At 39.3% G+C, this 19028-nt stretch overlaps 1 protein-coding gene across 3 annotated transcripts in view; it reads right to left on the bottom strand.

The window, feature by feature from the left end:
- OXR1 (oxidation resistance 1) overlaps positions 1 to 19028 on the bottom strand; it is an 874541-nt gene that overhangs the window by 238246 nt on the left and 617267 nt on the right. For 2 of the 3 annotated variants that reach the window (XM_004282931.4, XM_004282933.4), the window contains exon 3: positions 2583 to 2779. The exons of the other annotated variant lie outside the window; for it this stretch is intronic. In XM_004282931.4, coding sequence (XP_004282979.3) covers positions 2583 to 2779 — 197 coding nt within the window. The remainder of the gene's footprint in view (positions 1 to 2582; positions 2780 to 19028) is intronic. 3 annotated transcript variants of the gene reach the window in all.

The raw sequence follows: 19028 nt of genomic DNA, 5'->3' as shown, positions 1-19028 counted from the left end.
AGCAACTTGGCCACAAGAGGGCTCCCAGGTTTTTCCAGTTGGGTGAGCTATAAATGGAGACATTGAAAGATATCTTTAAATGAAAGGGCATGTTGGCTGGTGGATGGGTTAGTTGGCATGGTTTCCTTAAGTGAAATTTTCTGGGGATTGCAGTAAAAATATCACTCCACTGTATCACTCAAAGAAACTCCTCGGGCTCACCTCTCTAGACGGGGATGGTATCCTTCCGAGTGACATAAAAGGCAGACTCTAAAATGTCACAAGAAGGTTAATTTCATTCACAGAGTTGGCTATCTCTGGCTCACAGTTTTTTATTTAATTTCTTTAAGGTTCTATCCCTCATCTAAAAAAATAGAGAGTATAATACTTACAAGAGTTGTGAGGATCAACTGAGAGAGAAGAAAGGAGCTTAACGTGTGCCTACTATTTGGAATTACCAATAAATGGCAGTTATAATTGTTGTTGTCTTTATTACCAATACATTTACTAAGGGATACTGAAATAGGCTTGCTTTGTGAAATGATCTTTCAATATAGGTGATTACGTGGTTGCTAATATTTCAGCCTTGAAAATGTCTCCAGGTCTATTTTAACATACAGACATGCCACTGACATTGCTTATGAATCAAACTGTTGCAAATCCAAAAATAAACATTCACTAGCTGTAGCACTATTTAAAATAACTGATAGTTCATCTTTCTGCAATCCAAACTCACCATTTAGAATTCTATTTTTCAGGCTTAGTTGTTTATTTACATTGGCCAAGCTGGGGGTCAATGTTTTACCCTCATTTTCTCATCTTTAAGGAATATTGAGTTTATAAGATAAGCTTTATTTTCTGAAGGCAAAATATTGTCTTCTTATCCAGTTAATAAATCAGAAAAGCAGTAGATGGTAGTGGACATGTTGAAGGGTGGGAGGAGAGGACATTGGCAAATGGAGAGAGAAGCAGTTATGTAAACGTCACGGGCTTTTCTAGTTGATTGATTTTTAGAACTCTGCTATCATAAGTTTTAAAAATGGAAATATGTACCTGTCTACACTCTCGTATATCAATTCTCATTATCGCTGACCACTGACATCCTCAAAGACACCATGCTTGTTGTTTATTAAAAAGTAAGGCTTTAACATCTTCATGTGGAAAAAAGGAAACCTGAGAGTAGATATAGGAAGAAGATATAAAATGGTAGGAAATGGTAGAAATCTGATCTGATTACATTTCTAGATAGAGACACTAAAATATCTGAGAAAAAATTCCAAACATCCCATAATGGGGTGGTGGGGTGCCGGATACCAAGAAAAACATGACCCCTTTGATGTAACTTTAGTAAAGGCATTAAGCCAACAGTGTCTACTATTAAGGATTTTGGTGATGACCAAATCTCTCCAAATGAAATAATAAGCAACAGCGAAGCATCCATCTTCTTCCTGGTAGATTCATCTCCCCTACACATCACCTCTACCATACATATGTTTAGCAACTTGTGTCTCAGTTAGACCTAAAACACTGAAAATTGTTATTGTGAGTTAAAAATCAAGGCCAAAGACATGATGAACAAATATTGGTACATAAAAGTTGGTAATTCGACTTATTTGAATTGATTACCTCTAACACTCCAATTAAGTGTTAACGTTCAAAATTACAGGATATTATTCGACCTGGGAAAAAGGCGGCATAATGTCTGCAAGACCCTATCCACAGCCTACTACCCTGTCATACACTGGGATCTGGACGTGATTCAATCTCTCCAATGTGAAGTAATGTGCAAGGTAAAAAACAGACCTACAACATAATCTGTCCTTCCTCAGAACGTAATAATTTTCTATTTTCTTAGTGGCTTTGTTAGTTACAGGCTGACATCAACCACTGTCTCAACAACCTGACAGAACAGGGTCAGCCACTTGAAAGCCTGGAGGGAGAATGAAAAGAGCAAAAACCGAAAACCAAAAACAAAAACGGCGCCCGGCTAAAGACTGGCAGAAATGAAAATAGTAGCACATAAGCTTAAACCTTGGAAAACCATATATATGTAATTTACTTCTCTTAGGCAGGATATAGAAGGTCCTCAGGCCTACTCTCTTACTTAACTTTGCTGAAGGTGTGCAGTATTTTTCCAACTCCATGTTCAGACTGTATGAGATGTCCACCATAAACCATCAGAAAGATATACAGTCGGCCCTCTGTATCTGCAGGTTCCACATCCACGTATTCAACCAACCAAGGATTGAAGATATTTGGGGGGGAATATCCAGCAAGTTCCAAAAAAGCAAAACTTGAATCTTCTGCACATCCAGTACTATTTACATAGCATTTACATTACATTCGGTATTATAAGTAACCTAGAGATGATTTAAAGTATATGGGAGGATGTGTGTAGGTTATATGCAAATACTATGCCATTTTATATAAGGGGCTTGAGCATCCTTGGATTTTGGTGTCCCTGAAGGGTCCTGGAACCAGTGGATACTGAGGGAGGACTGTACACGTTATATAAACAAGGGACATTTAACCACAGCCCCACACATTCACTGTGCTGTTTGGATAGACCCCATCTATTCACTTGCATAAATCGTGGTGCTCACCAATGGTGTAGAACCTCTTCAGCTCACTCCTTCGGGAAGGATGCTTCTGGGAATTTGCTGCGTTGTTCTGCTCTTCTTCAATGATGGACGTCTTGGGTGTGGTGGGTTTACTGGCTTGTGGCATTTGCTTTCCTGCACCAGCCAAAGGGTTGAACCCTGGAGCAGTAATATCCACCGACTGGGACTTTTTCTTCAACCTACAGGTAAAGAATACCGCGTGCTGTAATTACTGACTCTAGACAAAGACACACTTTCTTCATATTTATCTCCACCATAATTTCTCTGAGTTATACTTGGCCTTGAAAGAGAAATTACAGACCTTCCCTACAGTATTTTAAATTCTTCAAATATTCTTGAAACTAGTGGGGAAGAAAATCTTCTGTCTAATCATTCTGAAAGGTTTCATTAAAATATATTAAAATGTAAGGTGATAAAAAGAAGACCTTTATTTTTTGAATAGCAAATAAAATGTAACTTCAGACAAAGACAATGCATTTGACTATTGCTTGTACTTTTGAAAGGAGTGTTTTTTAATGCTAATGCAAAACATTAGTTAGAAGTAAATAATTGCAACCCAGAAAAGAATAATGAAATGCCTATCTGTATAACTAGAGGCTGCCAGCGCTTTTCTGTTTCATCGGTAACAGCATCTTAGCTGGAAAAATTATAGCGTTTATACTGTTTCTCCAGATACTCTCAATGACAATAAATGTATTGCTCACTCCTGCATTTTAGAGAGCTGACATCAGGCCTAACATGGAAAGCAAAAGGCCACGTAAGCACGAGAATATTTCTCTTGGTATAAAAATAATTGGTAAATGATATGAGTTAAATTCAAATACTTCAAGCTACACAACCTGATATTTGTAATGCAACTGAACCCTAAGCCCAGCTTACTCTAGGCCCTTCGTTCTTCTGGAGGCTAATGTTAAGTGTCATTTTTCAAGTCTTAATTCCCTACAGAAAGCGAGCTGGCAGTTTTCTTTATCAGTTATGGTAGTCACACCTGCAAATGTGGAATTTCCTGAAAGTTTCATACACCTTCACACCTACAGGTTTTATTCAAGTCTTTCCAGTACATTAGCTTCCACTTTCTGCCCCACAGTCAGACTCTGCTCCTGCTTCTAGACTCGGCTTAGATGTGGTCTCCTCTGGGCAGCTTTCAATGACATAGACCTTGGTGGCCTGACACCATTCTGCATAGGAGGTTATTCATAATGAGCTCTCAATAAGCGTTTATTAAACTGAATTTACCAGAGCAAAAGCTTTGTTAAAGAAATAAAATATATCAATTAGTAGAAGATTCTTTAATGAAAGCAGTGTTTACTGAATTTTAGTCATTGAATTATCACCTGTAGGATATCTGCCATCTTCACATACCACCTATGTTACCTACTTAATATTCATGAAAATTGACTCGCTTTATCCAAATTGCCAACAAATATATTAACAAGTGCTCAACAGCACTAGTCATGAGAAATACAAACTAAGACCACACTGCAGTCATGAACAGATCTACCAAAAGGGCTAAAATGTCAAAAACATGGCATGAAGTATGGTGATAAGCAGCAACTGGAATTCTGGGACACTGATGGTAGAGACCACTTTGGGCAAATGCCTGCTTAGCTGAAGGCATGCATCTTTTGACTCACCAATTCTATTCTTAGAATTTATCCTACACAAATATAGGCGTGTTCACCAAAAGACCCAGTTGAGAGTATTCACAGAAGCACTATCTGTAACACACAAATATCAAAAACAGCCCAAATGTCTTACCAACAGTAGAAATGCATAAGTGAGTTATGATGATACTTACATAGTGGAATTTTATACAGCAATGGAAATGAACAAACTACAACTACTTGCAACAACATGGATGGTTTTCATAAAAATAATGTTGAGAAAAGGAGACAGATACATAAAGGCACATGCTCTAGGATTCCATTTGTATAAAGTTCAGATAGAAGCAAAACAATCTATGATATTAAAAGTGTGGGTAGGATAACTGCTGGGGGAGTTATTACATTGATAGAGACATGAAGGGCTTTCTGGGATTCTGGTACTATTTTGTTTCCTAATCTGGGTTCTATGTATTTACTTTGTGAAAATCTAATGATCTATGGTTTCTGCATCTTTTCTGAGTATACCATATACTCCAATAAAAAGTCTCCATCTGAGGGCTTCCCTCGTGGCGCAGCGGTTGAGAGTCCGCCTGCCGATGCAGGGGACACAGGTTCGTGCCCCAGTCCGGGAAGATCCCACAGGCCGCGGAGTGGCTGGGCCCGTGAGCCATGGCCGCTGAGCCTGCGCGTCCGGAGCCTGTGCTCCGCAACGGGAGGGGCCACAACAGTGAGAGGCCCGCATACCGCAAAAAAAAAAAAAAAAAAAAAAAAGTCTCCATCTGAAACTGACTGAATTTTTAACTTATTCATTTACAATGAAGATTACATATAGTTACTGAATGGCTGCTTGCTACAAAAAGGTGACAGTAGAAAGAAATAGAATGAAAGTCTTGGCCTCTAGACTCCCAAAGATGGCCAGAGTAGAGTGAATCTAAAGAAGGATCCTTTCCTCGCTGGGGATGGCTATTCCCTATCCCCTATCCCCCTGCTTTTCATGAACTGAAAGGGACTATTCATTCATTCCTTGAATGGCTACTCTGCACCAGGCGCTCTACTGGGCACCACGGATACACAGTGAGCAAAAGAGGCAAAACACCTGCCATCATGGAATCCTCATTCTTATAGAGGGAGACAAGTAATAAGCAAAGAAAGAAACCAATAGATAACAAATCAGGTGGCAAAAAGTACTGTGGATTAAAACAAAGCAGAGTAAAAGGGATAGCAGACAGAGGTGTACAGGCATACTATTATATAAAGGAGAGCCAAGGTAGTGCTCTCACACCATCAGACTTTTGAGGAGAGACCTGAAAGAAGGAGCCATGAGCATATTTGGGGAGCAGCATTTCAGCAAATGGGGAACCAGTTTTTTTTGTGTTAGAGGAACAAAGTGGCTGGAACCGAAAAAGGGAGGGGAAGAGAAACAGGAGATGAAGTCAACAAGATGGTGCTGGGGAGCAGGGGAAAGAGGACAGATTATACAGAGCTTCAAGGTCATTCAAGAAGGAGGCCCGGAGAGGATGTGAGCAAAGGAGAAATGGCACGATGACTGTATTTTAAAAGAATCACTTTGGTTGCTTTGTTGAAATTAGGTTGAAGGCTGTATTTCCAACTTAAGCAAACTGCACGCAACGTCCTTCAAGGAATCACCACCAAAAATCACCTACAACATACAAATCAACATACAACCAAGTATGTCGTAATGTTCAACATACTTAAGGAAACAAGGGTTTACTTTGTACAGGGTTATGTATTTATTAATGCCTTGGTCTTCCAATAACATCATTCTTGTCTTAGTCTGGAGTTTGTAGACTGGAACTAAAAGTTATGGTAGTACTATATGCAGCTTAAGAAGGCATTAAGATTAATAAGAAGTTAAGAAATAAGCTGGGGGCCACCAAAGCAGCAACGTTAATTTGTCCCAACGTGGCTTTCCGAAAACTGCACTTAGACACAAAGACTTAGACTATACTAAAAACATTACACTGAACCCTACAAACTCTAAGAAATCACCAATATTTGACCATTTTCACTTACAAAAAGGTTAATTTTTCTAGAGTTCATCCTATAAACTGTATTTCAAAATTAAATTTGAGTTTCAGTATAAAGCAAGTTTTCTGGGGGGAGGGGGGTGCAGAGGAGTAGGGATTGAAAGGAAAAGTGCTAAATTTTCCTGAAAGAAATTCAACTGCTCTCTAGTTCTCAACAAAGATTATTTTCAAAATGTAAATGTGACAGATTTTATTTCCAATTCACATAGCAGATTATTTCATCACCAGAAATTGTTTATATCTTATGTTGGCCTGTTTTAGAATTGACCAGAGTTGCTAAAGTTATGTGTCCCATGGGAGGATATCAACAATGGATCTTATGTTTGATAAAGGGCTAGATACTATAATTAAGGAAGTTCTCCAACACTTCAAACACCTAAGTGTCCCACAACTCCTTTTATAGCCTCTTTGGAATGAGCAAAGGACAAAGGCAAGCAGCCAATAGGCTTTCTGTATTTCCCCTCTTCTTTCTGCCCTTCCCCAGCAGACACTCTTCCCAATCAAGACTTGAAAGGTATCATGTTTTCGTGTTGTTGCTGGAGTCGGGAATACTGCTAGTAGCTTTGTGGGCTTGCTTAAGAAAAGACTTCCATTTGCATGATCTTAGAAAGCAGAACTGTGTGGGTAATTGAATTACTCCTTTAAAGATTCTAAAGATGACTACTGTGGTTGACAAGGAAACCTGCTAAATGCTACCTTCGATTTCCAAATTTCATGAAAGGGGAAGTCTTTTTTACATTTTTTAACAATGTTCTTAATTAAATGTGTTAAACAAATGTAAATATAGCATAATGGCCTATGTAGTTGTACGTGAGATAAAATACCCATTGATGATAAATGAAGCACTACAAATAGAGACAAAAATAATCCCTTAATAGGCACTGAAAGGATCTTTGTTTAGTGTGCTTTGCATTTCCAAAGACATGACTAGAAGGAGCCATCCCTCTTGGCATGGCTCTGATAGGCAGACCGTCTGGTGTTTCATAATCTTTGCCTTTTCTTGTTCCTCTGTTCTTGAACAAAAAAGAATTCTTCCTACTCCTCCAAACATATATCCCACTACCTCCTTTCTGCATGGGAACAATGTTGGACACTTCTCTGAGACTCAGTTTCCTCATCTATAAAATGGGGCTAAAACATACCCAGGAAGGTTCTGAGAACTAAGTCAACATCCTATGGGAAAGTACCTAGCATAGCACCTGCACAGGATGCAAGTTCCAATCTCTTTATGATGATGTAAGGGGATATAATTTTGTTCAAACTTCTATGAATGCTGAGGAAATTATATCAGTTTCTTAGGATCCTTCCCTGCTGCGCAACTTTAAACATTCAGCCTCTAGGGATTACATTACATTTTGTAGGGGGCTTCACCTTTTCTGGAGTGTGGATTTTGGTGAAGGAGTGGAAGATAACAAGAGGAGACATGCTAAATGGGAGTCCTTTGGGTGGTGTGTAATATGGTATTTTTCCTGTGAGAGCCCCCAAATCTTTTGGAAAACAACTGAATCCATTGAATCGTTCACTTGAGTTATACATATTTTTAATCTGTGTGGAGTTGACCTAAATTAGCAAACTCATAAGCACAGGTAGAGACCAGGGAATCAGGAGGAAGTAAGGACAAGACCAAGAAAGCAAGCGTGAGGAGGGTTTTTGCCTCTCCTACTCTGTAAAAATAGGGTTCATGCCGATTTCAACCAGTTCTCCATGGAGCAGGAGAAGCCCTGTAGGCGGAGGATGATGAAATGTGAAGTCACGGGAGCTACAGAAAAAAAAGGAATGGCAGAAAACTTTCAATTCTAGCCAATTTAAACAGAATTAATCTCATAGTCATCAGCTAAATTTTATTCTTGCCTAACTTATTTCGACTTTACCAGAAACATAAGAAACCTTCCACTCATTTTCAAAATCACGGAGTAGAATACATGAATCTTCTGTGTTAAAGGATATAATGGACATCTGGAGCCCAGAACTTGTGCCGACAGTGAGTGAACGTGGCTTTAAGCTGCTCACCACACAGGACTTCTCCGCAAGATGTGGGTCAACCCTCTATTTCAATGGCTTTCACCATGGAGAAGCTTTTCCTAAGCATCTTCACATTTAGATGTTTATTACTCTGGTTTATTACCTGTCATACTCTTTTGGTCTTACCTTCCCTTCCCCTCTCACACTGTGGGGATTTTCACCTTCCCACTATCTCCACCCTTCAATCATCTTCCCTCCAAGTCATAGCTAAGCAATGCTTTTCATCTTTCTTTGCCTGTCATGCTCTGCATCTTTTAACAGTTTTGTTAACTTGTTTGAATACTGCATAATAGAACTCTACCTTAAGCCTAAACTAAACCCTGGTATGACTTAAATACATAAGAAAAAAAAATTCATTTAACCTGAGTTCTTAACTGGAATTACTTCTCCCATCAAGTGAATTTAAATCGTACATTTTTTATAACTAATTGGATATGTTCCTGAGCTCTGTAGCTATCTGGGGAAAAAATGAACCTTCTATTAATCATTTACTATATAGTATTAGGATGCCCATAGCAATAATAGCAACAGTTGGGAAAATCTACTACGGTATAAGGGGAATATTCCCTAGGGCATAGGAAAAGTTTGGTTGGGAGGCTAAAAATTAGGGAAGCTGGAATCCAACCAGGACATTTTGACCAAAAAGCCATACTTCAGAATTAGGAGACAGAGATAAATTTCAGCTCTGACACTCATCAGTCATGTGACTGTGGACAAGAACTTGGACTGTCTGGGTCTCTACTTTCTTACCCACAATGGTGGCATTCAGGCTATCTACCTACTTGACCCAAGAGAGTTACTGTGAACAGAAAATGCGTTAATTTCAATGAAAGTACTTGGTAAAATTCCACAGAACTCTGCAGTACCAGTAGCAGCTATACAAATTCCCTCTTTGCCCCATTTATTTGTTGTATACTTACACAAATGTACATGTACACATACATACATGGATGCATGTGAATGGCTATGCCCCAAAGACTCAATGCTTGTAGTCCTTTCCAGTAATTTCCAACCAGAAGACCATCTGTGATTTGCACAACTCATTACTGTTAGCAAAGCTGTCTCCTTGCTTCCTAAAAGAGCTAATGTAAGGATATTTTTTAAAGTAGTAAAGCTGCTGAGAATGTAGATTTTCGAAGTTGGATACTGTGCGCTGCAAAAATGTCAAGTCACTCAAAAAGAGCTTTTGAGAGTGAATGCCTAAAGAATTTTCACACTGCAAAATTAAGGGCTTTTGTTACCCCTGCTGTAAAGTTTGACTAAAAATCAGCAGCTAAAAACAAACCACAAAACCATCAAAAAACAAGCATATTCAGAAGTCCAAGCAGAAGAAATGACAGATTGGAAACCTATGCATTAAAACAAGAAAACAATCCCTTGGGGTATGGGGTATGCCAATTACAGCCTGCTCTATAATTGCTGTGGCCAATCTATTCTTTGTGCTCCTAAACACAAGGATTAAGACAGAAAATATCATTAACATGGGATCAGGAATTACACAGTCTTCTTTTAAAATTCCAAACCAATGCAAAAAGTTTCAACAGAATTATCATTTGGGAGTACAAACTGGTAGTGGAACAGTTAATGGGACACCAAAACTAGAGACCTTGTTATAAGATGTTTCTAGCCCTGTATTCATTCTAAGAGATTTATACTTTCCTATCTTGGAGATTCAGAGCACAGAAAATTCAAAAATTGAGCCACAGGTGCAATGATATGTAGAAATGGTTTGCTAGAAATTCTCTTGTTAAATGCAATTGAATTCAACTCTGTGAAGAGCAAGCAAGGCCAGTGTACATAATATCAATCATATAGAAGCATACACAAATTCATTACTATCATACCTAATTTTGTAACAAAAATACTAGAAATTAAATCCAAAACCGATCTGCCTCTACAGAGTTCAATAAATCCTAATGTAAAAGGTTAGCCTTTCTTATTGACCTTTCATGAAAAAGACATCCAAGTCCTTGAAGTTTGCCAGCTGGTTTATTTATATCCCCATGCTTACGCCAGCCCAGAGAAAAGAGGTTGGAGAGAAGCATTTTTCATCAGGAATACTCACCACCAGATCAACTGAATTCCTGCATTCACAGAAATTCAGTCTGTTCACCATTTCATTCCTAGGACTTAGCATATTTCTTGGCATATAGAAGGCACGTCATAAATAGTTAAATGAATGAGTGGTTTCATCATGGGAAAAAGCCACAAGAGATAACACAAAAATGCAAGCAAGTTCATGTATAAAATCCATGAAAACAAACTAAGAGAATAAGTAACTTTGGACAGTTTGGGAGCAGATATAATAATCAATTTAGTACATTCACGTAATATAGCCTCTTTCCCATCCGATCATGGTAATGTTTTGAAGCTTAGACAAAGGAAATTATTCCACCTCCATTATCAGTAGTATGATAAAGCTGAACAGTATTTCACTTCTTTTTTCACTAAATTCAGCTTTGTAATTTCTAAAAATACACTCTGTAGTCTTGATAAATTGACATCCCCATGCCAAAAATTTCAGTGGTGGCATGAAGAAGTGAAAAGAGCAAGGACCCTGGAATCAAAAACTGGGGTTCAAGTTCAGGATCTACTGTTTTAAAGTAATCTAATATTAAATAATGTTATTGATTTGAAAGTTCTACTTTATATTTTTGATCACTCATGAAGAATTTTGCCTATTATCTTTCTACTATCAAGTTTCCAAAAATTAAGTCAATAGTAGTAAAATTTTATGTTTCCCCTTCCATGTACTTTCCAATTATACCATTATATTGTAAGCATTCACTTTGAAATTACACAGATTTCCAATTTATTTCAGTTTTTGCCTTGGAACTTCAAAGCCTTTCGACTGGAAAATCCTGAAAGTAGAAACACATTATGCAAATCCAAAGATTAGGGCTTGAAGGATTTGGAAGTCAAATTCTTGTAAATGTTCCACAGTCTTCTGTAATAACTCACAGAGATGGAATTTAATTTTATTACCTTTGATGAAATGATTTGTAACAGCTATTGCCACATCGACTGCATTCTGTTTATTCATCTTAGGGAGAAGGAAATCAGAATAAAGAAGACTATTTTAAGACTTTAGGCTTCTATCCAACATTGCTGATTAAAGGAATCTATGTTTAACAGGGCCTATTACAAACTATCTGTATAAAGCATGTGGACTAGCTGATTAAAATGTAGTTTTGCTTACGCACAACACAAGGCAACTCCAAACTTAATCAAGATAGCTTCTGCAGGTAATAACACTCTGGGCCAAAGCGCAATGGTTTATAGTTAAAATACCAATGTAGCACAAAAATCTCCCGTCTTAATTTCCCCAAATGAATACATGAGACACAGGAAAAGAAGTTCAAAAATATAGGTCTCTTATTTACATATTAATTCAGGAGCTTGATGGAAAACATCACTTCATTTAATCCATTGTTTCTTTACCTCTTTAAACCAGCCCATCCTATTGTCATCCTAAATATTTTCAAATGAAAATGATGCCTTGTTGTTTTTAAGTGTAAGATTGCATTATTGAGGGTATTCCTGATGGAAAAGGAATTTTTTTAAACTGTCCTATGTAGACTCTAAGTAGCTACCCTAGAATAGGGCAACCATGTGCCCTCTCCCAGTTTGAAGATCACTGGGGAACCTGTTATAGTTTTCTTCTGTTCACATAATAGTGGTTTAACACATGAGGTCTACGAAGTGTGCCCCCAATACAGCAAAGTTGGATTTTAGACTTTCTTCAGGTAAACATACTATAAAATGTTTAAAATTACATTAAAGAAGTCACTGTCTTCTTCCCAGTGGCAACTCTATAAACCTACATTTCTTTCCCTATTATTTAAAACATTTTTCCTATTACAGAAAAGGGTATGGTCCTCCTCTTGTTAAAGCTAATCTCTCCATGTGTTCTCTGAATCCAACAGCATCCTCTCTCTATACCTGAGGTTTTAATGTACTAACTACTCTCTTCCCTCTGTAAATCCTGAACCAACTGAGAAATAAAGACAGGAGTCAAGGACTCCGTTACAAGCTGGCAGCTTGGAGAAGCAGTATCCTGGTGAGGCTGCTCCATGCTCAGAGAACATCACAAAGATGCTGTGGGCATCACATCCCACAGACAGAAGGCAGAGGAGGTGGGGCCAGACCTCTGCAGTCCCTTTCACAGTTTGAGAAGTTGCTCTCCTTCCTTTGGAGAGGCACAGATACAGAGAGCCAAAGGTCTCTTCTAAATCCTTCACAAAGGAAGGAAGTTTCTATTTTACACACACAGGAAGGGGTGCCGGCAAGGCAGACGATGCTCCTCCTACATCACTTTCTCAACGTTACTCCTAGGTTATCTGCTTCCAACCTGGTCATGAATCTCCCCCTCTTTGCTAAACCATTCCCACCAGCATTCCACCAGGTGCTAAAGTCTCTCATCCCTTCAAGAAGCTGTTTTCTTCCTAAGGCCACCATCCCATTTCTTGAGTTCCCTTCTGTGTTTCACAGCACTCGGCTTCATCTCTTCATCACTGCACAGCCCTCTCCAATACCACTCTCGCAAAACAACTCATTTAGGTTTTCAATCATTTCACACAAAGTTACTTTTTTTGGTTTTCATCTCTTTTTTAGTCTTTGAGTCACAGGATGTGTTTGTAGAGGTGGATGGCACAAAGGGTAAGACTCTGGAGTTTGAAGCCTGCGTCCAAAATTTGGGCAAATTGCTTCATCTCTCTACAGTTTACTCACTTGTAAAACGAGTTTAATAACTCTACTTACCTTGAAGCGTTATTAAAAGGATAACATAACACCATCCATATAAATATTCAGCATGATAATGCACTGGTACATATAAGCCCTCAACTTTTTTTTAACGGCCCCTCTATGTTGAAACATCCTAGCTTAGAGCCCCTGACACACAATACTTCTAATATTCCTTTTTTTCCCACTATTCCTTAAAGAGTTCCTTTTTTTCCCTTTCAACCCTAAATTCTGGAATATCCAGGGGCCTAACGGAGCTGGCCCTCCCTTCGCTTTACGTTCACTATCTCCCTAGATGTTCTCATCCATTCCCTTGGGAAGAAATATTTATATGCTAAAAACTCCCACATTTATACCTCCAGCTCAAACTTTCCCCAGAACGGCAGACTTAAATATACAACTAGCTGCTTGGCATTATCGATTACCTGTGGTACATCTTAAACTCACCATGTTCCTAAACAAATTCTTGGTTCCTAAATTTGCCTCAACCTTCCTTCCTGTCTTCTCCATCTTTGCAAATGGCACCAACACCTACGGTTATTCAAGCCGGAAAACTCGAAGTTATATTTGTTCCCTCCCTTTCCAACACTCTCCAATTCTAATTCATCAATACATTCTCTCCATTCTGCCTTCCCAAATTATACCTTCAGCCTCTCCACTTCTCTCCATCTCCACTCCCACCTCCCTAGTCACCAGCCCACTGGATTACTGCCACAGCCTCCATATTGGTCTCCCTGTTAGACTTTCCTTTTTTCCTACCTATTCTTGCAGCAGCCGTAACAAGCATTTTAAGCCTAAAGGAGATAGGCTACTCTCTTGCTCCAAAGAACTGAACGCCTCCCCAGTGTGACCTGATGAATTTCTCAACTGCTTTCCATGGGCTGTAAGTCCCTGCATCTCTCCATCTCCTACTTCATCCTGGGCTCTTCTTCTCGCTCATGTGCCAGTCCCCTTGGTGTCCTTCAAGGTTCTCAAACACGCCAAGCTCTCGCCTTCCTCAGGGCCTTTGCACATGCTATTTCCTCTGACTCTTTGAGTTGCTGGCTGCTTCTCATTTTTTAACTCTCCTCAGAAACCCCATCCCCCATGATTCTAAGTAGGTTGTCTCCCATCTCCTACCTCCCGGCCCCACTCAAGCTGTGCTTTAGCGCTCTGCTCATCTGCTTCTCAGGGTATTTATCACCAAGTCTAATGATACATTTGTTCATGTTTACTTTTTTCTCTTCTGTCTCTCTCACTTTGCTGTTCACTCTGGTGGGCCTGGAAGCACATCTCCTTTATCCATCTACCAAGTGCCTTGCACAGTATGTGCACACCAAAAATATTTACTACACGAATAAGTGAATCGATGAAGAAATAAGTAAATTATCCCTCTGCGTAAATTCCAGACATGTCTTCACTCAGAAGACTTACAGGGCATGAGGTTATGTTTATCCTCTCCCTCTTCTTTCATTTTTAGTTTGGACCAGTCACAATGTACAGGGCATGAGGTTATGTTTATCCTCTCCCTCTTCTTTCATTTTTAGTTTGGACCAGTTACAATGTACAGGGCATGAGGTTATGTTTATCCTCTCCCTCTTCTTTCATTTTTAGTTTGGACCAGTTACAATGTACAGGGCATGAGGTTATGTTTATCCTCTCCCTCTTCTTTCATTTTTAGTTTGGACCAGTTACAATGTACAGGGCATGAGGTTATGTTTATCCTCTCCCTCTTCTTTCATTTTTAGTTTGGACCAGTCACAATGTACAGGGCATGAGGTTATGTTTATCCTCTCCTTCTTCTTTTATTTTTAGTTTGGACCGGTCACAATGTCCCAAATCTTTCTTAAGAAATTACTGTCACATCTCTTTGGTTAGAAAACCACAATATTCATAACAGTTGTGTGAAAAGAGAGCTGTCTCCAGATCTATGAGAAGGACTAATTTTAAAGGCTGAAAATTATGGTTGAATGCATCATCTAAGGAATAGGCTTGGGCTAGAAGACCCTTTAAAACATGTGTTGATATACTGGCATTATGCTAATGGGCATTTCACTCCTGTATTTTCCGGGTGTCATATTTCTGCAGGTAGTAAATTACATTAGGAGAAAAATCAAATGGAGGTTGAATGCACAGAAGCAAAATATTACATATTAACAAGCCAGGAAGAGGGCAGTAGAAAAAAATATATCCATATATGTCAATTTCTAATTACATTAAAGACTGATAGAAATACCTACATAACTCTATTAAAAATAGCATATTCAGTCAATCATCATTAAAGAATAAGAAATAAAATCTGATGATGGCAAAAAGTAGCAATCTATACTTAATTGTAGTTTGGAGGGCCCTTACAATCTGTAGGGAAGCTGAGTTCAACCACCTGATTTCACAGTGGCATTACTGGAACTAATATTTCTTGAGCTCATGCTATATATTAAGTAAATGACCAATTACTGCCTTTCATCTGTACAGCATAAGCTACCTGAGGTCAGGGATTGTCTTATTTATATTTGAACCACCAGCGCCCTGTATCCTGCCGGGCACACAGTGGCCACCATTAAAGGCTTGACTTCACCTAAGGATAAACTGAATAACCAGGTACATACAAGTACCCCAGGAAAGACCGCCTTGGAGTCTTCTTATGAACTCTTAGTTGCTTTATATCACAAACCTGGTAAAGGCCATACAGTGCTGTTCTGAGCACCTATTCAGAACAGTGCTCTCGACTAGATTCTGCCATAACTAGGAATAAACCTGACTTAACACAACCTGAACCTCATCATTCTCGTCTGTACCATGCTGGATATCACCCCTGTGATATCTGCCTAGCAAGTTTACATTCCTTGTGTTCACCAAGTACCCGCTGATTCCCATCTATGTTCAAGGCACTGTACTATGCTCCAGGGGTCTTAGCTGTGGGCACCAGCACTCTGCATTCTGTTAGGTGTTTAAAGCCACCTCTTTCTCTTGTCAGGTGGGATATTTTATAGGTTCTTTGTAGTCCACACCTCACTGGAGATCCCTCCTCTGCAGTTTTCTCTTTTCGAGTGAATGCAAATCTTCTCACTGGGCCCTAGTAGCTCCTATACCAGCCCTCACATACACTGCCATGTTATTTCCCCCAAACAGCCCTCCTCGACAAGATCTAAGACCTGACCTTTCAGGCCAGGTCTCTCTCTCTCTCTCTCTCTCTCTGCCACATTTTGTCAACAAGAAACGAACATTCCTTGACCTGTAGGTTTCAGCACACTCGCAAGATAGCAGCTCTTTGTATCCCTGTGTCAGATTCTCCCTACTCTTTGATTTCTCATGGTTGAGTCAAAGTCTAACCCATTGTTTCCCCAAGCTCTCTGGGTTGTCCCAATGAAGCCCCATACATAGATTTAAGGTGAGGGTGGGGGTTGGGATAGGACAAGATCCCCAGAACGCCAGCAGCTCTCTCTAAAAATCCTGCTCTAATCTCCAAACTGTTATATCAGCTGGCGGTGGGTGCTCAGCTAAGAGTCACAGAACAGTCCCTGACCATCAGCTTCTCAAGTCTCGATCTGGCGGTTCCACACCTCATTTCAAAATGTGTGAGTATCGGGTGTCTTAGATCCAGCTGAACCAGAGAAAATGTCTAATTTTCACTTCCTGCTACAGATGCAATGCACCTTTATTAACCCTTCTTAAGGTCATTGCTCTTTGGCTCAAGAAGGGTTGGAACCACCAAAGAAGGTGGTGATAGAATGGAGACACCCCTCCATTTCAGGGACATTTCCAGTTAAATATAACACAATACAATATAATATAATATATATATATATTTTTAAAAAATTTATTTTCAATATATTCAATTGAAGGCTTATTGAACCTAATGCACGATGCTAAGTGTTGGGGTTACCAAGATAAAAACTGTTGCTCTCCTTTAGGACACAAAAGGGGATGGATTTATAAAACAGAATTATAAGTACTCTGGTTACAGGAGGATAATCTCTCCTCCACTTTGGATTTATCTATAAGTTCTAATATTCATGTGAATTTATTTCTGATTACCTTCTACTCAACCTTAAGAAATTAGGTTCAAGTATTTGTGAACTGTGTGTCATTGCTATTGGGAATAATTAGAATAAGAGAAAACTGAGGTTGGGATTAGAAAAAAGGAGGTAAAGGTAAAGCAGAAGACAGGGATAGGATGGAGCGTTTTGTTTGTTTTTTGTCAAGAAGCATTAGGCTGAAATGAAATGGTCACGTTTTATTTTACAGAAGTGCTTTAAAATAAAAAGTTCCTACCTGCTACCAATATGTTACAAAACAGAAAACATGTTAGACCAAAAGTGGCAAGATTAATCTAATTTCAGAATAAAGAGCAGACCTCTCAGCTGAACAAATTTACCTTTACAAAAAACTGAGGGCATCCTCGTCCATGTTCTTATTTTTCCACAGAGAGGTAAAAATCAGGTAGGCGTGGACTGAACACAGGCACTTGAAAACCACTGGACTAGATTATCTCAGATTCGACAGGCAATGAATTTCCTTTGCCAGAGAATCCCTTTATTCAAACCTGCTCCACTCCTTCCTCTACCTCTCCATGCCTGACAGCAGAGGGATAGATTTTCATACAGTTTTCCCAGCTCTGTGATCAGGGCCAGCTACATAATTTGTGGTTCCCTGTGCAAAATGGAAATGAGAGGTTCCTTGTTTAAAAATGTAGTAAGAATTCAAGATAGTGACTGCAGAGCATAAAACCAAGTGTGGACAGGCACAGGCCCTGTACAGCTAGCTGCACAGGGCACACACCCGTAAAGCTGGATCTGCCTGTGTTGCCTAACGCAATCCCTCACATTGATTTCCCAAAGCAGAGCTTTTTAAAAATGATGCTTCAGCACCTACGAATCGTGTATAAGGAAACACTTCTAGAATGACAGTCCAGCTTGATGAAGTCTTTCTTATTGGTCAGTAAATCGTATCTTGCAGGTCATAGCTCAAACCCAAGGTACTGCAGATTATGAATTTAAATACTGTCTTAACCTCCTGGCAGTTGAAATGTCCTTAGTCAGCTTAAGTTAATCTTTGTGTCTGTGGGGTTGTACTGGAGCTTAAGAATAATATTCTACATGCATACAATTTGATCAAAACCACCTGGATGGTTCAAAATAATCTCCATGTGGAGAAAAGGATACTGAGATGGGATACAGCTCTGGGATGGGAAACAGCTGCAGAGAGTATGCTATCCTTCCCTTTTTTGCATTGAAGCAGAAAGTGTTTAGATGGATAACATTTTTATTTTGCAGAGGTAAGAGGCATTTCAGAGCAAGGATAATTTGGAGAGTCCTGGGAAGAATGTTCTGGCTGACCCACCATTATTCCTTCTTTGGACGCCACTACGGCCTCCTACTGCTTCTGCTCTTTCCTCTCATTCAATCCATTTTCCACACATAGAGCAAACTGCTGTTTTAAAAACATAATTCAGATCAAGTCAGTCCTTCCAATAGGGCTTCTTATCTTCACTGAATAGATTTTAAACCACTTACCAAATCCTGCAGGACCCTTCATGACATGGCCCCTGCCTATTTCCCTGTCCTCATCTCTATGCTCCTCCTTACTGTTGTGTCCACACTTTTTTCTGTTCCTAGACACTTTACTAGTCTCAAAGCTTTTGTACTAGAAGCTCCCCCTGCTTGAAACGCACCTTCCCTAGAAATTCACGTCTGGTTCCTTGTCATCCAGGTCTCAACTCAAAAGCCTCTTTAGAGAAAGACCTTCTTTACTACCCAACCTGAAGTTGTCAATTCCTCCCATCACCCTATTTTACTGGTATTTTCTTCAGACTATTTATCGTAGATATATTTTCTTGTGAATGATCTGTGGTCCCGAACCGCTTCATTAATGATGTGAGAGCTGAAAGCTCACCTGCCTTGTTCACTGACAGATTTCCAGTGCTTAGAACAGAATTTTAGACAGTAGAGCAATTGTGTCACAACTCAAATACTTCATTCTGCATTAACTAAGAAGGAAACACTAGACACATTCATTTAAAAATGACAGTT

Source organism: Orcinus orca, chromosome 17 (genome assembly GCF_937001465.1).
Source record: "Orcinus orca chromosome 17, mOrcOrc1.1, whole genome shotgun sequence".
Lineage (NCBI taxonomy): Eukaryota > Metazoa > Chordata > Mammalia > Artiodactyla > Delphinidae > Orcinus > Orcinus orca.
The sequence above is the reverse complement of the archived record's forward strand: the minus strand, read 5'-3'. Positions and strand labels throughout refer to the sequence as shown.